The sequence below is a fragment of the Pseudophryne corroboree genome, chromosome 6 (assembly GCF_028390025.1).
Source record: "Pseudophryne corroboree isolate aPseCor3 chromosome 6, aPseCor3.hap2, whole genome shotgun sequence".
Classification (NCBI taxonomy): domain Eukaryota; kingdom Metazoa; phylum Chordata; class Amphibia; order Anura; family Myobatrachidae; genus Pseudophryne; species Pseudophryne corroboree.
In genome coordinates, this window is record NC_086449.1 from 487,726,856 (window position 1) to 487,754,639 (window position 27,784).

The 27,784-nt window shown below is 44.1% G+C and overlaps 1 protein-coding gene across 2 annotated transcripts in view; it reads left to right on the forward strand.

Moving 5' to 3' along the window:
- PNPLA8 (patatin like phospholipase domain containing 8) overlaps nucleotides 1-27,784 on the forward strand; it is a 215,319-nt gene that overhangs the window by 45,525 nt on the left and 142,010 nt on the right. For both annotated transcript variants that reach the window (XM_063927296.1, XM_063927297.1), the window contains 2 exons: nucleotides 4,081-5,142; nucleotides 14,900-15,049. In XM_063927296.1, the coding sequence (XP_063783366.1) occupies nucleotides 4,126-5,142; nucleotides 14,900-15,049 (1,167 nt within the window). In that variant the 5' untranslated portion in view covers nucleotides 4,081-4,125. The remainder of the gene's footprint in view (nucleotides 1-4,080; nucleotides 5,143-14,899; nucleotides 15,050-27,784) is intronic.

Sequence of the window (27,784 nt, forward strand, 5' to 3'; positions counted from 1 at the left end):
AGTAATTGTAGGCCTGGAAGAACAGGAATTCCTGGTGTCCCTGGATATCAAGGACGCCTATCTCCTTATCCCGATTTGGCCTCCTCATCAGGCCTATCTGAGGTTTGCCCTGCTGAACGATCACTACCAGTTCCAGGCATTACCCTTCAGCCTGTCTACAGCTCCGAGGGTCTTCACGAAGCTGTTGGCGGATATTATGTTCCAGCTCCGGGTCTAGGGGGTCAACGTGGTCCCTTACCTGGATGATCTCCTGATAAAAGCGAGTTCCAGGGAGTTTCTATTGCTCCACATAGATCGCACTATCCAACTTCTGTCATGACATGGGTAGATCCTCAATCTACAGAATTCCCACCTGGAGCCATCTCAGAGGCTCCTGTTTCTGGGAATGCTACTGGATGCTGTAGCACAGAAAGAAAGTGTTCCTCCCAGAGGAAAAAGCGAGAACACTCCAGGGAATGGTTCGTATGGTTCTCCGACCTGCTCGAGTATCCATTCATATTTGCATAAAGTTGTTGGGGAAGATGGTAGCCTCGTATGAGGCAATCCAGTATGAAAGATTCCATGCCAGACCTTTTCAATTGGATATCCTGAATAAGTGGTCCGGTTCCCATCTTCAGATGCATCGGATGATACAACTGTCACCCCAGGCCAGGATTTCACTCCTGTGGTGGCTACAGTCCTCCAATCTCCTGGACGCTTCGGGATTCAGCATTGGATCCTCCTCACGATGGATGAAAGTCTGAGAGGATGGGGAGCTGTCACCCAAGTTCCAGGGTAGGTAGTCTGCCCAAAAGGCCCTACTTCCGCTCAACATTCTGAAACTTCAAGCTATTTACAATGCTCTGATTCAGGCCTCCCCTCTGCTCAGGTATAATGCGATCCAGGTACAGTCGGACAACACCATGGCTGTGGCGTACATCAATCGACAAGAAGGGACAAAAAGCAGGGCCTGCATGCGAGAGGTGTCGAGGATTCTCCTCTGGACGGAAAGAAATGCAAGAGCACTGTCCGCAATCTTCATTCCGGGTGTGGACAACTGGGAAGCGGACTTCCTGAGTCGTCACAATCTTCACCCAGGAGAGTGGGGACTACACTTCCAGGTGTTTTAACAGATCATCGACAGGTGGGAATGCCCACAGATCGAGATTAAGAAACTTTGCTGTTATTGCTCGCGAACCAGAGACTCTCAGGCAAGCGCAGTGGATGCACTGACGTCACCTTGGCCTTACCGGCTGGTCTATCTATTTCATCCGATTCCGTTGATCCCAAGGGTGCTCAAGAGGATCAGACATGAAGGAGTACAGGCAATCCTGATTACCCCGGATTGGCCACCGAGACCTTGGTACGCGATCTTCTGGGCATGTCCGTAGAAGACCCTTGGCCTCTGCCAATAAGAAGGGATCTTCTTCCACAATGACCGTTCATCTACCCGGACTTACAGTGGCTTCGTTTGACGGCATGGAAGTTGAGCGGAACATCAAGACACTATCATCATATATCATATCTGGAGGAGATATGTCTCCTGGTGCAGAGTTCCACTTGGGGAAGTTCCTCAGTTTCCTGCAGGCTGGTGTGGATAAGGGCTTAAGGCTGGGTCCCCTAGAAGTCCAGATTTCAGCACTTTCAATCTTCTTCCAAAAGAAGTTGGCTGTATTGCCTGAAGTTCAGACCTTCTTGCAAGGGGTGCTTCACATACAACCTCCGTTTGTGCCGCCCACGGCACCTTGGGATTTGGATGTTGTGTTGACATTTCTACACTCTTCCTGGTTTGAACCTCTGATGACGGTAGAAGACAAGTACCTCCCGTGGAAGGCGGTGATGTTGCTGGCCCTAGCTTCTGCTAGACATGTCTCAGAATTGGGGGCCTTATTGTGTAAAAGTCCCTACTTGGTCTTTTACGAGGACAGAGCGGAGCTCAGGACTAGGCAGCAGTTCCTGTCAAAGGTCATCTCTGCGTTCCACTTGAATCAACCTATAGTGATCCCGTCAAGTTCTGGCGCTTCTGCCCCTCCGGAGGCATTGGATGCTGTGCGAGCCTTGAAGATCTATGTCAAAAGGACGGGTCGGATCAGAAAGACAGATTCCTTGTTCGTGCTATATGATGCACAGAAAAAGGGTTGCCCTGCTTCAAGGCAGTCCATTGCTCGTTGGCTTAGGATCACTATTCAGCAAGCCTGTGTATCGGCAGCCTTACCTGATCCACAGTCTCTGAAGGCCCATTCTATAAGATTGGTGGGGTCTTCCTGAGCGGCTGCCCGTGGAGTCTCTGCCCTGCAACTGTGCCGAGCGGCTACCTGGATGGGGAAGAACACCTTGGTGAAGTTCTACAAGTTTGATACCCTGGTCAAAGAGGATACCCAGTTTGGGCAGGCGGTGCTGCAGATGTCTCTGCACGTTCCTGCCGCTGTGGGACATCCCCATCGTACCAATGTGTACCTAGTATCCCTTATGAATGCTAGAGAAAATAGGATTTTAATACCTACTGGTAAATCCTTTTCTCGTAGTCCATAAGGGATATGGGGCGTCCGCCTCTGGTGACTTTCTGCAGGTTATCTTATATGGTTACCTGTTCAGCTGTTACTGTTTGTTGCCAGCCGTTGCTGGCCAAGTTTTGTTATGGTATGCTAGTGTATGTATCTCACCACTATTTTTTGGTTAGTTCCTTCTCTCATGTCCTTTCTCCTTCGGGCACTGTTTTACCTACATCTGCCTGTGGGAGGGGGCATAGAGGGGATGAGCCAGCACACCCAGTAGAAGAAATTAAAAGTGCACTGGCTCCTTTGGACCCCGTCTATACCCATCGTACTAATGTGTCCCCAATATCCCTAAAGGACCACGAGAAAAGGATTTACCGGCAGGTATTAAAATCCTATTTTTTTTTATTTATTTTTTAAATAATGAAAATACAGGATAGTCATGGTCGAACAAGTTTTTCAGTTGAGCTAATTGCCTGGAAGAGCTCTTTACAACCCCTAGTAACACATGGAGTCAGTAGTGGGATTCCAAATATTGCCCATTTGGAGTGAGTGGGACATAATTAAGAACCTGGTGGAGGGGGGGGGGGGGGGGCAGGCTGCACAACCCAATTTTAAGCATAAAAGGTGCTACCTTGCTGAGATTTGTAGTACCACATAGAAAAAAGAGAAAATTACAGCACACTGGTAATCAGAACAATTATGATGAATTCTACAATTTAGCATGGAGTAAAACTGAGGTTCTTGGCACAATTAAGAACCTTTCTGCATCACGATTTTCCAAACAAAACCCCCTTATCGCTGGGCACACCCATAAGGAGCAGTATACGTACACTTCCAACAGATTACATTTCAAGCAGACATGAAGTATTCTTAAACCAATTAAAAATAGTCAGTCTTCTGTGAGTAGAGATGTAAGTTCTATGAAATATATAAAAAAAAAGGTTATTTATACTCTGTTAGTCCTACCAGATGTATAAGTAGCAATCTTTGAGTAGAGAGAGATAATTTATTTGATTTTAATTTTGAATCATTTTCAACTGATCTAAACAAACTAATAAAGTTAGTGTGTTTTTGTTCTTCAAAATGTAGACCTAAAAAAAAAAAATGTTTTTGGTGTCTTCTGAGATCATGTCCATGTCCATTAATACAGTATTGCTGGTGGTTTGAACTCCAGGATTGGTTCTAAAGGGGCCCATACACTAGACGACCTGTAAACGATGCATGTTCGTTAACGATTTCTCTTGAACTCCCCGGCAGCTCCCCGGCAGTCCTGGGCAAACAATATAGTACAATACACATAAGATATATCTTAAGATCTGGGAGTGGCTACATCCATGAGCATGCTGTTGTGGGCTATACCTTCAGATTTTCTCTGCAGCAGGGAAGATCAGAAGCTCTGACCAGCAGAACAAAGCATTGTGATTGTTATCGTTCAGACACTGAACGATCTGCACTGTTATGAACGATTTGTAGTTCCGATCCATCGACAATGGCAAAATCGCTCATAATAATATTATTTAGTGTATGGACACCTTTAGAAGTGCCTTTACTGTTTTGAAAGATTTGGCTGCCTGTGACTGTTTTTATTTTCTTCTCCTTTCAGATAATTGCAAATCTTCTGCATGAAAATAAATAATACATCTGAGTAATGTCCATGCAGCTCCTGTTGGATACATATCTTTATTTATGGACTTCTAGAAGGAGTATCTGGAGAAAATTTGATCTACAGCCCATATATTCCTGCTGCAGATATTTTCATATTTACCCCAGTAGTAGTTTTGTATCACATATTCAGCAACGGAAGCAGTTCTGCAGAAAAGCTGCAGGAAGGCGACTTCTTAATACTAAACTCCAAGTAGGTAGTTATTCAGCAAGTTCTAAACTCAGTACTCCTTCTTCAAAGGGAATAAAACTAGCAAAGACGTCTATGTCACGAATTAAGAATACTATTGATTCTGTCTCCAAAGCTGTTTCAAGCACTCATAGCGAATTAATTTCACGCATTGTACGCTCAAAGCCAGCTCAAGCCAATGGTGGAAAAGAAGAAAATGTCCAAATAAGTGAAGTCAGTGCAACCCAGCCAGACTCTACAGACGTTAAACTTGAGGAAATCAGCAACAAAACACTTCCAGATAAGTCTAAGGCATTAGATTGTGCATCAGAACCTACCTCGACCCTCTCACAAGCCAGCTCAGTGGATTCTCTACATGACAGCACTGATTCCAGGACAAGTCTATTCCATGCAAGTTATCTTTCTACTAACTTTGGGGAGACCTACAATTTCTTGGCCAATCATGTAAACTCCTATTTTGCTAGTAGTACAAGTATGGAAAGAAATAAAATTTCAGAGGAAGGTGAAAGCCATAGTATAGAAATGAGCAGCGATAAGGAAAAAGATTTGCCGTCTGCAACAGAAGTTAATGCGGTTGCTCCCAAAAGTAATATTTCAAACTTCCTTTCAAATCAGTCTAATAATGTGCATGCTTTTGTGGGAAGCTACCTTGGTGGTCTCGTGCCCAAATTGAGAACTGAGCAGAAGAATGTGTTACAGGAAAAGGGAAAAGAACTAGACTGTAATGAAGCTGTGAAGACAAGCGAAGAAGAGATAAATAAAGACAAAAGTACAGATGAAAGAGCCAAGCGGTTGTTTCTTCAGAGGGAAAAGGTGAGTCAGCCATCTAATGAAAATAATCCATTCTGATAAAGGATGTCTTGATTTTGATAATTACATTTCTACTTAAAATATATCTAATGTTTCTCTAACGTTCTAGTGGATGCTGGGGACTCCATAAGGACCATGGGGAATAGACGGGCTCCGCAGGAGACAGGGCACTTTAAGAAAGAATTTGGATTCTGGTGTGCTCTGGCTCCTCCCTCTATGTCCCTCCTCCAGACCTCGTGTTTGAATCTGTGCCCGGACGAGCTGGGTGCTGCTTAGTGAGCTCTCCTGAGCTTGCTATAAGAAAGTATTTTGTTAAGTTTTTTTATTTTCAGGGAGATCTGCTGGCAACAGACTCCCTGCATCGTGGGACTGAGGGGAGAGAAGCAGCCCTACTCTCTGAAGATAGGTCCTGCTTCTTAGGCTACTGGACACCATTAGCTCCAGAGGGATCGTACACAGGATCTCACCCTTTGTCGTCCGATCCCGGAACCGCGCCGCAATCCCCCTCGCAGAGCCGGAAGACAGAAGCCGGGTGAAAGAAGTAAGAAGACTTCAAAATCGGCGGCAGAAGACTCCAGTCTTCAAACTGAGGTAGCGCACAGCACTGCAGCTGTGCGCCATTGCTCCCACACTACACCCACATACTCCGGTCACTGTAGGGTGCAGGGCACAGGAGGGGGGGGGGGGGGCGCCCTGGGCAGCAATTAGGACCTCTTGGCAAAAGTTGGGCATATATACAGTTGGGCACTGTATATATGCATGAGCCCCCGCCATTATATTGTACAGAAACGCGGGACAGAAGCCCGCCGCTGAGGGGGCGGGGCTTCTTCCTTAGCACTCACCAGCGCCATTTTTTCTCCACAGCTCCGCTGATAGGAAGCTCCCCAGGCTCTCCCCTGCAGACTCACGGTAGAAGAGGGTAAAAAGAGAGGGGGGGCACATAAATTAGGCGCAAAAACATAATTTACAGCAGCTACTGGGTTAACACTAAGTTACTGTGTGATTCCTGGGACATATAGCGCTGGGGTGTGTGCTGGCATACTCTCTCTCTGTCTCTCCAAAGGGCCTTGTGGGGGAACTGTCTTCAAAAAGAGCATCCCCTGTGTGTGTGGTGTGTCGGTACGCTTGTGTCGACATGTTTGACGAGGAAGGCTATGTGGAAGCAGAGCGGGAGCAAATGAATGTGGTGTCTCCGCCGACGGCGCCGACACCTGATTGGATGGATATGTGGAAGGTTTTAAATGATAATGTTAATTCCTTGCATAAAAGGTTAGATAAAGCTGAAACCTTAGGACAGTTGGGGTCTCAGCCCATGCGTGATCCTATGTCGCAGAGGTCGTCATGGTCTCAGAAGCGCCCACTATCCCAAATTGTTGACACAGATACCGACACGGATTCTGACTCCAGTGTCGATTACGATGATGCAAAGTTACAGCCTAAATTGGCTAAAGCCATCCGTTATATGATTATAGCAATGAAGGAGGTGTTGCACATCACAGAGGAAACCCCAGTCCCTGACAAGAGGGTTCATATGTATGGGGAAAAAAGGCAGGTGGTGACCTTCCCCCTTCACATGAGCTAAATGAGTTATGTGAAAAGGCTTGGGAATCTCCAGATAAAAAACTGCAGATTTCCAAACGGATGCTTATGGCGTATCCTTTCCCGCCAACGGACAGGTTACGCTGGGAATCCTCCCCTAGGGTGGGCAAAGCTCTAACACGCTTATCCAAGAGGGTAGCCCTGCCGTCACAGGATACGGCCACCCTAAAAGATGCTGCGGATAGAAAGCAAGAGGGTACCCTGAAGTCCATTTATACACATTCAGGTACCTTACTAAGGCCGGCAATTGCGTCGGCCTGGGTATGTAGTGCTGTAGCAGCATGGACGGATACCTTATCTGAGGAACTTGATACCTTGGACAAGGATACTATATTGATGACCCTGGGGCATATAAAAGACGCTGTCCTATATATGAGAGATGCTCAAAGAGACATTAGCCTACTGGGCTCTAGAATAAATGCAATGTCGATTTCTGCCAGAAGGGTCCTGTGGACTCGGCAATGGACAGGTGATGCCGACTCAAAAAGGCATATGGAGGTTTTACCTTACAAGGGTGAGGAATTGTTTGGGGAGGGTCTCTCGGACCTGGTCTCCACAGCTACTGCTGGAAAGTCAAATTTTTTGCCATATGTTCCCTCACAACCTAAGAAAGCACCGTATTACCAAATGCAGTCCTTTCGTTCACAAAAAGGCAAGAAAGTCTGAGGTGCGTCCTTTCTTGCCAGAGGCAGGGGCAGAGGAAAGAAGCTGCACAACACACAGCTAGTTCCCAGGAACAGAAGTCCTCCCTGGCTTCCACTAAATCCACCGCATGACGCTGGGGCTCCACAGGCGGAGCTAGGCCCGGTGGGGGCGCGTCTCCGAAATTTCAGCCACAAGTGGGTTCACTCCCAGGTGGATCCCTGGGCAATAGAGATTGTGTCTCAGGGATACAAGCTGGACTTCGAGGAGATTCCCCCTCACCGATACCTCAAATCGGCCCTGCCAGCTTCCCCCTTAGAGAGGGAAATAGTGTTAGCTGCAATTCACAAATTGTATCTTCAGCAGGTGGTGGTCAAGGTTCCCCTCCTTCAGCAAGGAAAGGGTTATTATTCGACCATGTTTGTGGTACCGAAACCGGACGGTTCGGTCAGACCCATATTGATTTTAAAATCCCTGAACATATACCTGAAAAGGTTCAAGTTCAAGATGGAATCGCTCAGAGCGGTCATCGCAAGTCTGGAAGGGGGGGATTTTTTGGTGTCTCTGGACATAAAGGATGCATACCTTCATGTCCCCATTTATCCACCTCATCAGGCGTACCTCAGATTTGTGGTACAGGATTGTCATTACCAATTCCAGACGTTGCCGTTTGGTCTCTCCACGGCACCGAGAATATTTACCAAGGTAATGGCGGAAATGATGGTGCTCCTGCGAAAGCAAGGGGTCACAATTATCCCATACTTGGACGATCTCCTCATAAAGGCGAGGTCAAGAGAGTAGTTGCTGATCAGCGTAGCACGCTCTCGAGAAATGTTACAACAGCACGGCTGGATTCTAAATATTCCAAAGTCGCTGTTGATTCCTACGACTCGTCTGCCCTTCCTGGGCATGATTCTGGACACAGACCAGAAGAGGGTTTATCTCCCGATGGAGAAGGCTCAGGAGCTCATGACACTGGTCAGAGACCTATTAAAACCAAAACAGGTTTCGGTGCATCACTGCATGCGAGTCCTGGGAAAGATGGTGGCATCATACGAGGCCATTCCCTTCGGCAGGTTCCATGCGAGGACCTTTCAATGGGATCTGTTGGACAAGTGGTCCGGATCACATCTTCAGATGCATCGGCTGATCACCCTATCCCCCAGGGCCAGGGTGTCTCTCCTGTGGTGGCTGCAGAGTGCTCACCTTCTCGAGGGCCGCAGATTCGGCATTCAGGACTGGGTCCCGGTGACCACGGATGCAAGCCTCCGAGGGTGGGGGGCAGTCACACAGGGAAGAAATTTCCAAGGTCTGTGGTCAAGTCAGGAGACTTGCCTTCACATCAATATCCTGGAACTAAGGGCCATATACAACGCCCTACGTCAAGCGGAGACCCTGCTTCGCGACCAATCGGTTCTGATTCAGTCAGACAACATCACCGCAGTGGCTCATGTAAACTGCCAAGGCGGCACAAGGAGCAGGGTCGCGATGGCGGAAGCCACCAGAATTCTTCGCTGGGCGGAGAATCACGTAAGCGCACTGTCAGCAGTGTTCATTCCGGGAGTGGACTACTGGGAAGCAGACTTCCTCAGCACGACCTCCACCCGGGAGAGTGGGGACTTCATCAAGAAGTCTTCACGCAGATTGCAAGTCGGTGGGAACTGCCACAGGTGGACATGATGGCATCCCGCCTTAACAAAAAAGAGGAGTGAGAACAATACTCATTGTTCCGGATTGGCCAAGAAGGACTTGGTATCCAGATCTGCAAGAAATGCTCACAGAGGACCCATGGCCTCTGCCTCTAAGACAGGACTTGTTGCAACAGGGGCCCTGTCTATTCCAAGACTTACCGCGGCTGCGTTTAACGGCATGGTGGTTGAACGCCGGATCCTAGCAGAAAAAGGCATTCCGGATGAGGTTATTCCTACGCTGATAAAGGCTAGGAAGGACGTGACGGCTAAACATTATCACCGTATGTGGCAAAAATATGTTGCTTGGTGTGAGGCCAGGAATGCCCCCACGGAGGAATTCCAGCTGGGCCGTTTCCTTCACTACCTACAGGAGGGAGTGACTTTGGGCCTAAAATTGGGTTCCATTAAGGTCCAGATTTCGTCCCTGTCTATTTTCTTTCAAAAAGAACTGGCTTCTCTGCCTGAAGTTCAGACGTTTGTAAAGGGAGTGCTGCATATTCAGCCCCCTTTTGTGCCTCAAGTGGCACCTTGGGATCTTTGAAGGTTTATGTAGCCAGAACAGCTAGAGTCAGGAAAACTGAGTCGCTGTTTATCCTGTATGCATCCAACAAGCTGGGTGCTCCGGCTTCAAAGCAAACTATTGCTCGCTGGATCTGTAACACGATTCAGCAGGCTCATTCTGCGGCTGGATTGCCGCTGCCAAAATCAGTAAAAGCCCACTCCACAAGGAAGGTGGGCTCTTCTTGGGCGGCTGCCCGAGGGGTCTCAGCATTACAGCTTTGCCGAGCAGCTACTTGGTCAGGTTCGAACACTTTTGCAAAGTTCTACAAGTTTGATACCCTGGTTGAGGAGGACCTTGTGTTTGCTCATTCGGTGCTGCAGAGTCATCCGCACTCTCCCGCCCGTTTGGGAGCTTTGGTATAATCCCCATGGTCCTTACGGAGTCCCCAGCATCCACTAGGACGTTAGAGAAAATAAGATTTTACTTACCGGTAAATCTATTTCTCGTAGTCCGTAGTGGATGCTGGGCGCCCGTCCCAAGTGCGGACTTCTTCTGCAATACTTGTATATAGTTATTGCTTAAATAAGGGTTATGTTATGGTTGCATCAGGGTTGATCTGATGCTCCGTTGTTGTTCATACTGTTAACTGGGTAAGTTTATCATAAGTTTTACAGTGTGATTGGTGTGACTGGTATGAGTCTTGCCCTGGATTCCAAAATCCTTTCCTTGTACTGTCAGCTCTTCCGGGCACAGTTTCTCTAACTGAGGTCTGGAGGAGGGACATAGAGGGAGGAGCCAGAGCACACCAGAATCCAAATTCTTTCTTAAAGTGCCCTGTCTCCTGCGGAGCCCGTCTATTCCCCATGGTCCTTACGGAGTCCCCAGCATGGACTACGAGAAATAGATTTACCGGTAAGTAAAATCTTATTTTTTCTGATATGATGTTTTAGGTTTTTTTGTTGTTTTTTTTAAAATACCACTTCACTTATAGGCCCTACACACATGCCGATTTGTTTGAAAGATATGAACGATCTAGTTCATAAATGAACGAGAACTCGTTCATATCTTTCAGTGTGGAGGCTCCAGCGATGAACGATGCGCGGCCCCCTGCCCTCCTCCCCTGTCACATGCTCACAGTGCAGCCAGTCACAGTGTGCTGGGCGGATCGAAAAGGGTGCGGAGCTTCGCGGGAATAAGGGGCGAAGCTACACGGGACCAGGCTGCAGACTTTTTCATGCAAGTGGCTGGAAAGAGTGTGTGTGTGTGTACAGTGGGGGTCATTCCGATCCGATCACACGCTGCACTTCTTCGCAGCCGTGCGATCGGGTTGCAACTGCGCGTGCGAGGCGGCTGCATTGCGCAGGTGCATCGTTGCCCGGCGACAGTCGTCGGCGTGCAGCGACGCCGCGAACGAAGAAAGCTGTCACAGCGGCGACCGCAAGAAGATTGACAGGAGGAAGGCGTTCCAGGGCGTCAACTGACCGTTTTCTAGGAGTGGTTCGGCGAACGAAGGCATGTCCAGGCGTTTGGAGGGTGGATGTCTGACGTCCGTTTCCAGGACCTGCATCGCTGGATTGATCGCACAGGGTAACTATTACCCTGGTCTAGTTCTACACAAAACTTTTTTTGCATAGCAGGGCTGCACAAGCGTTCGCAGCCTTGCTATTACAAAAAGCCCTCCCCCATAGGCAGCGTCGAGTTGATTGCACGGGCAGCAAAAAGTTGCTATGTGCGATCAACTCAGAATGACCCCCAGTATGTACATGTGTGTGTATGTGTATGTGATGTACGTGTGACTGTGCAGCATAATGTGTGTAAGCGTTACTGCTTCAGGGGGCGTTGCGTCTTGTATAAGCGTTACTGGTACAGGGGGCGTTACATGTGCAAGCGTCACTGGTACATGGGGCGTTGCGTGTGTAAGCGTCACTGGTACAGGGGGCATTACATGAGCAAGCGTCACTGGTACAGGGTGCGTTACGTGCGTAAGCGTCACTGCTGCAGGGGGCGTTATGTGTGTAAGCGTCACTGGTACTGGGGGTGTTACATGTGTAAGCGTAAATGCTACAGGGTGCGTTATGTGTGTCAGCGTCACTGCTACGGGGTGCATTACGTGTGTAAGCGTCAACACTACAGGGTGCGTTACGTGTGTAAGCGTCACTGGTACAGGGGTCGTTGTGTTTGTAAGCGTCACTGGTACAGGGGGCATTACATGTGTAAGCATCAATGCTACAGGGTGCGTTACGTGTGTAAGCGTCACTGCGTCTTGTATTAGCGTCACTGGTACAGGGGGCGTTACGCGTGTAAGCATCATTACTGCAGGGGGCGTTACGTGTGTAAGTCCCACTACTACAGGGAGCATTGTGTGTGTATAAGCATTATGTGCGCTGTCCCTTTGTAAAGGCGCCGAAAACCCTAGCACCGGCCCTGTCCTCACGCTCCATTTATTATTGTAATGTGTGTTAGGAGTGTCTGATGCCATGCAGCAATGAATGAAGCACAACACAATGTTATGAACTTATTGATCAGGTAGTGAAGCTAGAGATCTGAGGCACTCAGAGTAGATATTTTAGTTTTGGTCCACGAAAGGGTCACAGATTTTAAAACTTTAAGAAGAAAAAAAACTGACAATTAAAGCAAATCTCCATTCTATGTTTTAATACAATATATATAGTTTCTCGAACATATTTATACTTTATCATGCATTCATCAGTTGTAACATACCACCTTATAATGCCTTTGTGTAGTATCTGATAAAGCTTCATAATGTTTTCATACAACTCTATACCTGGTGCACGCACGGGCAGTTTCGGAGCACCTGCCAGGCAACTGGTTCACCCCCCCCCCCCCTTCTCCTGCGCATGAAGGCTAGCTCCACTCCCTTTCCAATATTCTTGCGAATCGCAGCATTATGCTGTGAACAGTGGGGCAGGCGGGGGTGCCAGCCCCTATCAGCATCCTGCATCAGACAGAAAGAAGTAAGTGTATGTATGTGTATGGCATACCGGCACTTTGATTGCACTTACTCGGAAGTTGCTGGTGGTAGGTCAATTAAATTGATCGCTTCTCTGGTATCCTGTGTATACTAAAATATATATATTTTTTCTTTACCACTAATCTGAAATCTTATTTTCAGTTCTAAATAAAATGTAATTATGAGATTCATTGTTTTATGCTGCTAATTCAAGGGAATAGCCAGGTGGTAGGATGGTAGTAAAAAGTATTTAAAGATAATATATATATTCATTTTACTTTATCTTACAGCTGTATATTTCATCTTGGAGCACAATCAAAATGTGTAATGACACATTGGGGTATATTTACTAAGGTCCCGATTTTGACCGAGATGCCGTTTTTTCATCAAAGTGTCATCTCGGTAATTTACTAAGCAAAAATCACGGCAGTGATGAGGGCATTCGTAATATTTTGGAAGTCCTAGGAAAAAATCACGAATCAATACACCATCGGTCAAATACGCCTGCAATTTGCTAGAAATCGGGAATTTACTAAAAAGTGCAAAACACAAACACTGCCGACAATAGCCAAACACTGCCGTGATAAAATACAAATCGTGAAAAAGTGCTAAAAAAAAACAGACCTGCTTTTTTATCCCGTGTTTGTCTAGGCATGCACGGATCCATGAGATCCGTGCATATTTTTCAGTGGGAAGGGGGGGGAAATGTTCTAAATTTTCAGAAAAAAAATTGCGTGGGGTCCCCCCTCCTAAGGCAAACCAGCCTCTGGCTCTTTGAGCCGATCCTGGTTGCAGAAATATGGGAAAAAAATGGACAGGGGTTCCCCCATATTTAAGCAACCAGCATCGGGCTCTGTGCCTGGTCCTGGTTCCAAAAATACGGGGGACAAAAAGAGTAGGGGTCCCCCGTATTTTTGAAACCAGCACCGGGCTCCACTAGCTGGACAGATAATGCCACAGCCGGGGGTCACTTTTATACAGTGCCTTGCGGCCGTGGCATCAAATATCCAACTAGTCACCCCTGGCCGGGGTACCCTGGGGGAGTGGGAACCCCTTCAATCAAGGGGTCCCCCCCCCCCAGCCACCCAAGCGCCAGGGGTGAAGCCCGAGGCTGTCCCCCCCCATCCAATGGGCTGCGGATGGGGGGCTGATAGCCTTTGAGAAAAGTGATTGATATTGTTTTTAGTAGCAGTACTACAAGGCCCAGCAAGCCTCCCCCGCAAGCTGGTACTTGGAGAACCACAAGTACCATCACGCGGCGGAAAAATGGGCCCGCTGGTACCTGTAGTATATAGTGTGTATATATATATATATATAAACACACATATTTATGCTATACCCCCCTTCCCTGCCAAATCCTGGTTTTGCCCCTGTCAAAGGTGCACATTCCACACAGGCTATTTTTTTCTTTTCGTTTTCATATCCTAATTCACTAATTGGCAAATCATATGAAATTCACTGTGTCTTTACGTTGGAAATAAACTACCAGTAAAGCTATTTTAACACATACTGTAATTTTACTTCAGTTCAGTTAACCCCTTTAGACTAGAACATTACATGTGTAGCTATTCTCATAGGAATGCATTAATTACATGAGACAAACTGGAAGATATGTAACCAATCTTACTCACTCCATAATGAATAAAAAAATAATGTAGACCTAGTTTTGCTTTTTACATTCCTCTTCATCTGCCAGATGACTCATTTACTGTAACAGAGTTTGTCATGAATAATTATCAGTACTTTTATTACAACAAGGATTAGTTCACAGTAGAGCAGGGAAACAATCCGTGAATGAATGCTGTAGGGCGTGCTCCATGTCGGACTGGGGCATGAAGGGCCCACCGGGGGAATGCAGTAGTAGGGGCCCATGTTTATGGGTGTAGCCAGTCACCACGTAGAAAATACACTATAATCCTGTGCAGTATAATGTAACATGTATAATATACAATTTAAGTGCACAGTCTGAAATCTGATCCCTAGGAGGTGGTGGGCCCTCAGGCAGTAGGGCCTACCGGGTGTTTCCCCTGTACCCCCTGTGGGCCAGTCCAACCCTGGGCGTGCGTTTAACAGCTACAAGTAGAGAGGGGTCGAACATGGCAGTGGGATATAGGAAAAGGGGTGGGGGAATGGCAATGCTGACCACAACAGCTGGTGACCGAGTGAATGACGGGGGTGTAATACTAGTAGTTTTAATTATTTCCTACTCTCACAGAAATACTTTTTCAGATTCCTACCAAAGCTTTGGAGCAGTCCTGCAATACTATTGTTTTAGTCCTGTCTTTGATGGTTGGATACATTCAGATAGATTTACTTATGCATTTTTTTAAATTAATATATTATCTTTATAACCAGATTATTGCTCGGGTAAGCGTGGATAACAGAACAAGATCCTTGGTTCAGTCACTGAAAGGAACCACTGATCGGAGATTATGCATCAATCGCATTGAAGAGCTGAGCTGTCACCTTCTAGAGTTTCCAGAGACACGAGGCGTCGCAGTTAAGGTATGCTACAGATGCCATGCGATCAGTCATTTTACAGTATTCTTAAGTATAAGCTTTATAGTGTAAGTGACTTAGTAAAATGCCATAAAGCTGAGAAATTATTTTTCAAGTTTTTGATAAACCTTCCACATAAAAAACTGGGGCACAAACATGATGAAGATGATGCAGTAGCCTTAAATTGTATATGATGTCTTAGAATGGTTTGTTTTGACAGTTGTGAGTAAAATGTGAAAATACTGTGTAGGCCATTACATCACATATGCAGTGATTTAGAGGCGAAACAAATCCAGGAACTGTATTGCCAACAATTAGTCTCTCTGTGTGCCTGAAAATAAAATGATTATCATGTCCAGAATCCAGTACGGGAGGCCTAGAAGATATTGCTTGCTTGTTTTCAAATATTCTGAATTTTTTGATTTTGTTAGTCTTCTGTGGTAAATCAGGGGGAGTGTTTGAAAAGTGAATTACATCACCCTTTTATAGGTAAGCTAGTATACTATACCCATCAACCCCCCCATTGTACTCTCTATCTCTTCCCCCAACCCCAACTTCTCTGTCTCTACCAGCTTTCTTTCTCTCTTATACCCCATCCCCCGTTCTTGTATCCCACCCTGCCATTCTATCTCTCCGCCTCTAACCCCTCCCATTCTCTTGCTCTCTATCTTCTACCTCCCTTCTCGCAGTCTTAAACCACACCAAAATCCCCAAATTGTGGCACTGCCAGAGTGCTGATAGGCTGCTGTTCAGAAAGTAGTCAGCCCTCCAACGCATTGAGTGAATATCAGAAGAAATAAGAAAGGAATAGCTTGGTTCCTTCTGCATTTTTTATATTCTTACCCCGTTATCCTCTCCCCACTCCTTAACTCATTTTCTCGCTCAGTTCCCCCACCCCTGTTCACTTACCCTCCCTATTTCCCCATCTTTTTTCCTTCCTTTCTTTCTTTCTTTCTTTCTTTCTTTCTTTCTTTCTTTCTTTCTTTCTTTCTTTCTTTCTTTCTTTCTTTCTTTCTTTCTCTCTCTCTCTCTCTCTCCCTCTCTCTCCCTCTCCCTCTCCCTCTCCCTCTCCCTCTCCCTCTCCCTCTCCCTTTCTCTTTCTTTCTCTCTCTCTCTCTCTTTCTTTCTTTCTTTCTTTCTTTCTTTCTTTCTCTTTCTTTCTTTCTTTCTTTTTCTTTTTCTTTCTTTTTCTTTCTTTTTCTTTTTCTTTTTCTTTTTCTTTTTCTTTTTCTTTTTCTTTTTCTTTTTCTTTTTCTTTTTCTTTTTCTTTTTCTTTCTTTTTCTTTCTTTTTTTCTTTCTTTTTCTTTCTTTTTCTTTCTTTTTTTCTTTCTTTTTCTTTCTTTTTTCTTTTTCTTTTTCTTTCTTTTTTCTTTTTCTTTTTTCTTTTTCTTTTTCTTTCTTTTTTCTTTTTCTTTTTCTTTCTTTTTCTTTCTTTCTTCTTTCTTTTTCTTTCTTTCTTCTTTTTCTTTCTCTCTCTCTCTCTCTCTCTCTCTCTCTCTCTCTCTCTCTCACACGCACACATGCACACCATGTTCTCTGGCCCCCCCAATTACAGTTTATATGAGAATGTATATATAGTTGAGTGGATGAAGATATTATGTTACATGTAGAAGATACTAAGATATTTACAGTTATAGATACATTGTTAGAACTTAGGAATTGGACATAGATCAAGATCAAGAGGCTGTCGGGACAGCATTGCTTAGCTGCTTGAATTATTGTTCCCATTGTTGTAGAGTAAAGGGGTCAAGGCTTCTACTCTCACCTCTTTCTAGTATGAAAACCAAATGGTTCATTCTGGCCTTTTCTGAATTTAAAAGAGCTTGATCTTCATTAAAAGGCAGCACACTTCAAGATGGAGTCTCTGTGTTCTGTTGTAAGTTAAATGTTAGAAGAGGAATTCAAAAGTGCCTGTAATTAAGGGGATGATTAATAAGACTACACCCTATGAAACCTTCCCATGTTGGTTGGGAATTAAGCTATTGAGCACGGAACATACAACACATGCTGCTACATTCTGCTTGTGGCCACACAGTGTGAGGCCAGAAGGGCCCCAACGGAGGAATTTCAGCTGGGTCGATTTCTGCACTTCCTACAGTCAGGGGTGACTATGGGCCTCAAATTAGGTTCCATTAAGGTCCAGATTTCGGCTCTGTCGATTTTCTTCCAAAAAGAACTGGCTTCACTGCCTGAAGTTCAGACGTTTGTTAAAGGAGTGCTGCATATTCAGCCCCCTTTTGTGCCTCCAGTGGCACCTTGGGATCTCAACGTGGTGTTGGATTTCCTTAAGTCACATTGGTTTGAGCCACTTAAAACCGTGGAACTAAAATATCTCACGTGGAAAGTGGTCATGCTGTTGGCCTTGGCTTCGGCCAGGCGTGTGTCAGAATTGGCGGCTTTGTCATGTAAAAGCCCTTATCTGATTTTCCATATGGATAGGGCGGAATTGAGGACTCGTCCCCAATTTCTTCCTAAGGTGGTATCAGCTTTTCATTTGAACCAACCTATTGTGGTGCCTGCGGCTACTAAGGACTTGGAGGATTCCAAGTTGCTGGACGTAGTCAGGGCCCTGAAAATCTATGTTTCCAGGATGGCTGGAGTCAGGAAAACTGACTCGCTATTTATCCTGTATTCGCCCAACAAGCTGGGTGCTCCTGCTTCAAAGCAGTCTATTGCTCGCTGGATCTGTAGTACGATTCAACTTGCACTTTCTGCGGCTGGACTGCCGCATCCTAAATCTGTAAAAGCCCATTCCACGAGGAAAGTGGGCTCTTCTTGGGCGGCTGCCCGAGGGGTCTCGGCTTTACAACTTTGCCGAGCTGCTACTTGGTCGGGTTCAAACACATTTGCTAAATTCTACAAGTTTGATACCCTGGCTGAGGAGGACCTTGAGTTTGCTCATTCGGTGCTGCAGAGTCATCCGCACTCTCCCGCCCGTTTGGGAGCTTTGGTATAATCCCCATGGTCCTTACGGAGTCCCCAGCATCCACTAGGACGTCAGAGAAAATAAGAATTTACTCACCGGTAATTCTATTTCTCGTAGTCCGTAGTGGATGCTGGGCGCCCATCCCAAGTGCGGATTGTCTGCAATACTTGTATATAGTTATTGCCTAACTAAAGCGTTATTGTTTGGAGCCATCCGTTTGAGAGGCTCAGTTGTTATTCATACTGTTCACTGGGTATAGTATCACGAGTTGTACGGTGTGATTGGTGTGGCTGGTATGCGTCTTACCCGGGATTCCAAATCCTTTCCTTATTGTGTCAGCTCTTCCGGGCACAGTATCCTAACTCAGGTCTGGCGGAGGGGCATAGAGGGAGGAGCCAGTGCACACCAGGTAGTCCTAAATCTTTCTTAGTTGTGCCCAGTCTCCTGCGGAGCCGCTATTCCCCATGTTCCTTACGGAGTCCCCAGCATCCACTACGGACTACGAGAAATAGAATTACCGGTGAGTAAATTCTTATTTTTTTACAGTATCATCCATTATTTAACTTTTCAAGCTCTTCCGTTTGGTTAAGTGTTTACGAAGATAATAGCGCACATGGTAGTCTTCCTCAGAAAAAAAGGGTGTTGCCATTATACCATATTTGGATGACCTGCTGGTAGAGGCAAGCTCGGAGTTGACACTGATACCCGGGTTGAAATTCCTGGGACTTCGACCCAGGAATTTACCAGGGTTGGAGACCTGGGAGTTTTGATCCGGGTTGACCCTTTCACACAGACGAAATTCCAGTTTTGATCCGCAAATTACCGGGTAGAAATTCTTGACCTGGTAATTTGCTTGTCTGTGTGAAAGTGGGGTCACGCAGGGACCAGCAAAACTACCCGGCACTGAAACTTCTGTCTAAAAAGGGTATGATTCAGCATTTGGAGGTGGACAAGGAAGCGTTAGAATTCTATGATTGGACTTTAAATACTTGATTAACCAATCTCAAATCATTTCAGTGGATGGTCTTTTTAGGTCTCATCTTCGATTCCCACAATCAGCGAGTCTATCTTCCTTACTGAAGTCCCAATATCTTCAAAACTTTCAACAGGGCAGCCTAGATGCTCTCCCTAAGAAAGAGCGAGGGAGTAGGGACTATTATGAAAACATTTTACAGAACAGGCAGAATTATCATTTAGGTTCTACAGAATAATGGAAGTATCTGTTTATATATGAGAGTAACCCATATCCTTTTAAGGACATACTCCCCAGTGAATTTGCACTCTTTCCTTAGTACTTGGGGGCTCCAGGACAACTATCCAGCAATGGTAAACATACTGCAATGACCTAATATAACACTGTTTATACATAACGCTCACACTTTTTGTAAAGCACTACAATCTGCACCTCACTATAAGACACAATTTCCACAAAAAGTAAATGTCCCATTAGCATCTGGTAGAAAGAAAATATATTTTGGTCTCTTATCTGACAAGTGTAAAACTCATTGTGTGATCACTCTTCTCCATATGGGTCTGCTTCTGTAGTTGCAGAATTTAGAACTTGGACTAATCAAATGAGACCTACGTACTGTTTTAAAACTCGTACACATTGGTCATTTGGTTGTAGCCTAGCAGGTTTTAAACTGTATTAACCACACAATTCTCAATTTCAATATTTTGAGAAATTGAACACTCATATTGGAAAGCATGTGGCCAGAGTATGGAACTTCACGCTGTGTGCCATCTTGCATAGTCAAACAAGTACATACATATACTGGTGTGTGTGTGTGTGTGTGTGTGTGTGTGTGTGTGTGTGTGTGTGTGTATTTCTCTAACGTCCTAGTGGATGCTGGGGACTCCGTCAGGACCATGGGGATTAGCGGCTCCGCAGGAGACAGGGTGTGCCCTGTCTCCTGCGGAGCCGCTAATCCCCCATGGTCCTGACGGAGTCCCCAGCATCCACTACGGACTACGAGAAATAGATTTATCGGTAAGTAAAATCTTATTATTTGGGTTCTAAATGTATACACAACCACCCCCACACCACCGTGTGTGGACTGGTGTGTATACCCCTGGGCGCTGGTTCCTACCAGAAAGATGGAGATCAAATATCAATGCGGACTGCTGCTCCTAATAAAGGATAATTGCAATCCTCACAAAAACCAAAAGAAAACACACTGACTACAGGGGTGTGACACCCTGTAGAAAATCAAGAGCGCTGTCCGCACTGATAAAGGAGACTATTTACTATACAATTAAAATATTTGACAATAACAAATTGTTAACAATTTTTATTAAAAATGAATAAAATTAATTAAGTAGTACAACCTGACTGGCCTTCAATCAGCCTATATAATGCGTACTTAATATCATGATATAGACAATTCATATACAACCATTATTATGGCTATGTGTTACTGAAATTATGAGGCTTAGAATTTGATGCAACTAAAATTCATAATGTCCACTTGTTGGAAGATGAAAAGGCTATAAATGGCGTTCCAAACACTGAGTGTGTTTGGAGGTCCTCAGTTCTTTAAATGTTCCAATTTGAACATGTGTGCACACATATAGCAATTTAATGAATAATGCAATTGACGGTCAAGCACCAGCAGAGGGAGTTTCTGAATTCGGGACTGTCACAGCATTAATTCATTATCCTGGAGGTGAACCCATAATATCCGTGGATGGTAACTATTCATTAAATTGCTATATGTGTGCACACATGTTCAAATTGGAACATTTAAAGAACTGAGGACCTCCAAACACACTCAGTGTTTGGAACGCCATTTATAGCCTTTTCATCTTCCAACAAGTGGACATTATGAATTTTAGTTGCATCAAATTCTAAGCCTCATAATTTCAGTAACACATAGCCATAATAATGGTTGTATATGAATTGTCTATATCATGATATTAAGTACGCATTATATAGGCTGATTGAAGGCCAGTCAGGTTGTACTACTTAATTAATTTTATTCATTTTTAATAAAAATTGTTAACAATTTGTTATTGTCAAATATTTTAATTGTATAGTAAATAGTCTCCTTTATCAGTGCGGACAGCGCTCTTGATTTTCTACAGGGTGTCACACCCCTGTAGTCAGTGTGTTTTCTTATTATTTGGGTGTGGGTTATTAGGTCGACAAGATTTAGGTCGACTGTCATTAGATCGACCACCATTGGTCGACATGGTCATTGGGTCGACATGAGTTGTTTTACTTTTTTATGTAGTTTTCTTTGTAAAGTGACGGGGAACCCCAATTAGTCCATGCTTCGGGCAAGGGGCCTCGCTCCGCTACCGATGCACTCTGCATAGGTTACTGTTCCCAATTGTAGTCCACGTGGATCGTAAAGTATGAAAAAGTGCAAAAAATGAAGAATTTTTTTTTGAGAAACCCATGTCGAACTTTTTTCCATGTCGACCTAGTGAATGTCGACCTATAGTGGTTGGCATAATGACCGTCAACCTAAGTCTTGTCGACCTAGTGACGCAAGCCGTGTGTGTATATATATTTATTATATATAAATACACTTGTAGACCTGCCCTCTCATCCTATCTGTTGGGAAAGAAGGCGGGTGCTCCCAATGGGCCGTGTCCGGTCCACTTACAAATCGCAAAAGTTCCACAACGTGGACGGTGTACTTGCATACCTATACTAGGTCACAGGGTTCATTCAGACAATGATTCTTCTTAATCACCAAATGTTTTTATTGTCGACGTTTCAGTCTGTTCACAGACCTTTTTCAAGACAGGTGATACACCAAGTTAATATTTCAGTGTGTTCAAAAGCACATACAAAGTTCATCTGTAAAGGACAAAATTTACAGATACGATCACATGCTTCACAGGCCCCGAAGTGAAAAATGCCCCTCTATTAGTAGGGGTGGTCTTCTGTATGCCGAATGTCGGGATCCCGGCGCACAGTATACCTGCGCCGGAATCCCGACACCCGGCATACCGACAACTATTCTCCCTTGTGGGGGTCTACGACCCCCCTGGAGGGAGAATAAAATAGTGTGGCGCGCCACTGTGCCCGTAGCTTGGCGATCGCAGCGAGCCCGCAAGGGGCTCCTTTGCACTCGCCACGCTGTCGGTATGCCGGTGGTCGGGCTCCCGGCGCCGGTATGCTGGTCGCCGGGAGCCCGAGCGCCGGCATACCATGCTACACCCATTAGTAGGACCACCACCTCAGAAAAAAACAGGAGTGAATGATCTCTGCCCCATCCGGAAAAAAAACCTGGCCCGGTCCGCACGGAATCGCGCCCGGCGCCCGAGGTGGAACGCATGGTGATGTCACTTCCCATCCCGTGAACCGCATGGACTCTGAGAAAAAAAGAATGCACTATTGAGCTCGGAAACAGATAGGACATGCATGGAAGATAACAATGATGGATAATTGCAAGATGCTTTCTGTGGTAAAGGATTACCCCTTCACAACATCCAGCTAGGGGGGGTCATTCCGAGTTGTTCGCTCGTTGCCGATTTTTTGCTATACTGCGATTAGTCGCTTACTGCGCATGCGTAAGGTTCGCAGAGCGCATGCGCTTAGTTATTTTACACAAAAGTTAGGTATTTTACTCACGGCCCAACGAGGATTTTTCATCGTTCTGGTGATCGTAGTGTGATTGACAGGAAGTGGGTGTTTCTGGGTGGAAACTGGCAGTTTTCTGGGAGTGTGCAGAAAAACGCTGGCGTTTCTGGGAAAATCGCAGGAGTATCTGAAGAAACGGGGGAGTGTCTGGGCGAACGCTGGGCGTGTGCGGGACGTCAAACCAGGAACGAAACTGACTGAACTGATCGCAGTGTAGGAGTAAGTCTCGAGCTACTCAGAAACTGCTAAGAATTTTCTATTCGCAATTCTGCTATGCTAAGATACACTCCCAGTAGGCGGCGGCTTAGCGTGTGCAATGCTGCTAAGAGCAGCTAGCGAGCGAACAACTCGGAATGAGGGCCTAGGTGTAGAACACTCTCCAGGAGGTAGGCATATCGTTATCCAAGTCTACCATAAAGAGAAGAGCAAAGAGCAAATATAAGAGGGTTCAGCTGGTTTAAACCAAATGACTTTTTTTTTTTTTTTTTTTTTTTAAGACCACTCTGATTTTTTATTATACTGGGACAGCAGTTAAGGTGCCATGAATTCTTAAAAAAAAATCCTATTATAAGAGAATCCCTCTGGAATTATTCTTGTTGCTTGTGGTATTCATTTGAGTGAACTGAACCAGTGTAGTAAATTCACACACATAAAAGAGATATAGGGATGGTGGAAGTGTGAACCAGATCAGAGAAGTACTACATCTGCCTAGTAACAGCTAAGATTCCACCAACTCCCCAAGCAATCCTATAGGACAGGAGAAAACCACAGCTGACATTCTCAATCTTAAAGAGTAAACAACTCCCAACACATTAAAAAAGCAATACAGAGAAACATCTTGTGGTTTAATCTCCTTCATGTTTATTTCAATTCCAAACCTTCAGTTCTATTGAGATGTCTCTGAGTATACCTCGTATATGTTTCAGTATTAGTCTTTTTCTCTCTCTCTAGCTATCTATATATATCTATATATATATCTATCTATATATATATCTATATCTATATCTATATCTATATATATATATATATATATATATATTGCAAAGGGTGATACAGCGCCACTTGTGGGGTATAGTCTCAGTAATAACTTAGTATATATGTTGTAATAAAAAGATATATGTTGTAATAAAAAGATAATTACAAACACAACCACCTTGTTAGAGGTGTCAGCCACCCCTTAAGAGTGCAACCCTAGTACGGTGCTGCCAGAGAGAAATATATAGTGGAGGGATAAGGGTACCGGCGACTAATGATGTGTAAATGTGCAAATAATTAATGTTAAAAGCTTATGATTCATGAGCCAAAAAATATATAAAATCGAACAAACAGTTTTAATAGTACATATAAATAAGATACATAAAAGGTCATAAAATATCCAACGCGTTTCGTCACATCAGACTTCTTCAAAGGGTCAAGAAGGGTTGAAGAAGTCTGATGTGACGAAACGCGTTGGTTTCCCTGCAGTGACCCCCTTGCCTATTTTAAAGCTAAGTTTATTACCTTGCTACCTCTTTACCTGATTCGGATATTTTATGACCTTTTATGTATCTTATTTATATGTACTATTAAAACTGTTTGTTCGATTTTATATATTTTTTGGCTCATGAATCATAAGCTTTCAACATTAATTATTTGCACATTTACACAACATTAGTCGCCGGTACCCTTATCCCTCCACTATATATATATATATATATATATATATATATATATATATATATATATATATGAAATAGTGGTAGTACGGCGCCACAGGTTTATGTAGGTAGATTATATATAGGGTTATAACAATAGACCCAACCGTAGACACTCCTTTATAGGTATAAGGTGTCAGCTAGCTTCCAAGCAGATTAGGCAGGGATAAGCTGTCTAGGATTTAAAGGTGAAAAAGCAGGGGGATGGGGGCGCCAGCGACCAACGGTGTCTAATGGTTTTTAGATAAGATATGAAGAAAGGGGCTGGATACGTTCAGATAAAATTATAAAATTCAATTTAATTTATAAAGGAAAAGGGTGGGATAAAAGTTTACAAGCATGGGGTAATATTTAAGAATACATCAAAAAGATTTTTATAAAAAACGGATACACAAAATATGAGAATAAAAAACATCAATATTCTAAAAAGATAAAAACACAATGCTTATCTTTTAAAATGGAGGGTCAGTTTAGAGGTACACCCAACGCGTTTTGTCCATCAGACTTCATCAAGGGGTCTTGATGAAGTCTGATGGACGAAACGCGTTGGGTGTACCTCTAAACTGACCCTCCATTTTAAAAGATAAGCATTGTGTTTTTATCTTTTTAGAATATTGATGTTTTTTATTCTCATATTTTGTGTATCGGTTTTTTATAAAAATCTTTTTGATGTATTCTTAAATATTACCCCATGCTTGTAAACTTTTATCCCACCCTCTTCCTTTATAAATTAAATTGAATTTTATAATTTTATCTGAACGTATCCAGCCCCTTCTTCATATCTTATCTAAAAACCATTAGACACCGTTGGTCGCTGGCGCCCCCATCCCTATATATATATATATATATAATATAATATATATATATATATATATATATATATATACATATACATATACATATACACATACATATACACATACATATACACATACATATACACATACATATACACATACATACATACATACATACATACATACATACATACATTGTCCATCGCAGCCGGCACTCCTACTCTGAAATCACAACAGGTCCCCGTGCCAGTGTAATCCAACATACACCTCTCACAAATCACGGCACTGGAGACAGGTTCAATGAAGCAACATAACTTGTATTATAGGTAGACGCACGTTTCAGAGCTTCCGCTCCGTCCTCAGTACCATACATGGTACTGAGGACGGAGCGGAAGCTCTGAAACGTGCGTCTACCTATAATACAAGTTATGTTGCTTCATTGAACCTGTCTCCAGTGCCGTGATTTGTGAGAGGTGTATATGTATATGTGTGTATATATATATATATATATATATATATATATATATATATATATATATATATATATATATATATATATATATATATATATATATATATATATATATATATATATATATATATATATTACACACACTGCTCAAAAAAATAAAGGGAACACTAAAATAACACATCCTAGATCTGAATGAATGAAATGCCTGGGCATGCTCCTGATGAGGTGGCGGATGGTTTCCTGAGGGATCTCCTCCCAGACCTGGACTAAAGCCGCCAACTCCTGGACAGTCTGTGGTGCAACGTGGCATTGGTGGATGGAGCGAGACATGATGTCCCAGATGTGCTCAACTGGATTCAGGTCTGGGGAATGGGCGGGCCAGTCCACAGCATCAATGCCTTCGTCTTGCAGGAACTGCTGACACACTCCAGCCACATGAGGTCTAGCATTGTCTTGCATTAGGAGGAACCCAGGGCCAACTGCACCTGCATATGGTCTCACAAGGGGTCTGAGGATCTCATCTCGGTACCTAATGACAGTCAGGCTACCTCTGGTGAGCACATGGAGGGCTGTGCGGTCCCCCAAAGAAATGCCACCCCACACCATTACTGATCCACTGCCAAACCGGTCATGCTGGAGGATGTTGCAGGTAGCAGAACGTTCTCCTTGGCATCTCCAGACTCTGTCACGTCTGTCACATGTGCTCAGTGAGAACCTGCTTTCATCTGTGTAGAGCACAGGGCACCAGTGGCGAATTTGCCAAACTTGGTGTTCTCTGGCAAATGCCAAACATCCTGCACGGTGTTGGGCTGTAAGCACAAACCCCACCTGTGGGCGTCGGGCCCTCATACCACCCTCATGGAGTCTGTTTCTGATCGTTTGAGTAGACACATGCACATTTGTGGCTTGCTGGAGGTCATTTTACAGGGCTCTGGCAGTGCTCCTCCTTGCACAAAGGCGGAGGTAGCGGTCCTGCTGCTGGGTTGTTGCCCTCCTACGGCCTCCTCCACGTCTCCTGATGTACTGGCCTGTCTCCTGGTAGCGCCTCCATGCTCTGGACACTACGCTGACAGACACAGCAAACCTTCTTGCCACAGCTCGCATTGATGTGTCATCCTGGATGAGCTGCACTACCTGAGCCACTTGTGTGGGTTGTAGGGAGGTCATACAGGCACGTGGAGGCCACACACACTACGGAGCCTCATTTTGACTTGTTTTAAGGACATTACCTCAAAGTTGGATCAGCCTGTAGTGTGTTTTTCCACTTTAATTTTTAGTGTGACTCCAAATCCAGACCTCCATGAGTTAATAAATTTGATTTCCATTGATAATTTTTGTGTGATTTTGTTGTCAGCACATTCAACTATGTAAAGAACAAAGTATTTAATAAGAATATTACATTCATTCGGATCTAGGATGTGTTATTTTAGTGTTCCCTTCATTTTTTTGAGCAGTGTATATATAAAAAAATGTATTTCAGATGTAATAGGAATACTAAGCAGTAAAAATTGGTTTTATTGAAAGATGTAAAACCCTGTCAAAGTCTTAATAACTTTGGATTAATGTTAGAAAGTATTAAAATATGGTTGATTAATGCTTTGTTTCACAGTATTAATTTAATGAACTCGATTCCTTAATTTTTTTCATTAAGACATTAATGCAAAATAAACTGGTTTAAACAAAAAACAAGGTTTAAATAAAAAGTAAGTCATTTTTTTCCCAACCCTGGTTCACAACAAGGTGCAAACCATAAGGATGAAGAATAGAAAGGTCAAATTAGAAATTGGAAAAAAAAATATCTGAAGGAGCCAGCCCAGTTGTAGAACAGCTTTCTTAGACCTTAGGGTTTTAAACTTGGTCTCCAAACAGTTCATGTTTTCGAGGTCCCCTCACAGAATCACAAGTGAAATAATTAGATGTACTTGTGGATCTTTTAAAATGTCAGTAAGTAATGACTACACCTGTGTACCTGCTAGGTGACCTGGAAAACATGAACTGTTTTGGGGTCTTGATGACCGAGTTTGAGAACATATGCTTTAAACAGATGAAACTAATATCCACCAGATGGGAAGAAAAAAATTGGAAAAGGGCCTGGCTTCCAATGGCACTGGGTCACTAGTGTTTATTGATGATGTGATAGAAGACAGAAGCAGCCAGATAAATTCTGAAGTGTATAAGGATATACTATCTGCTCAGATTCAGCCAAATTCAGTAAAGTTGATTGTCCATCTGTACTGTGAAGTGCTATCCAATGACT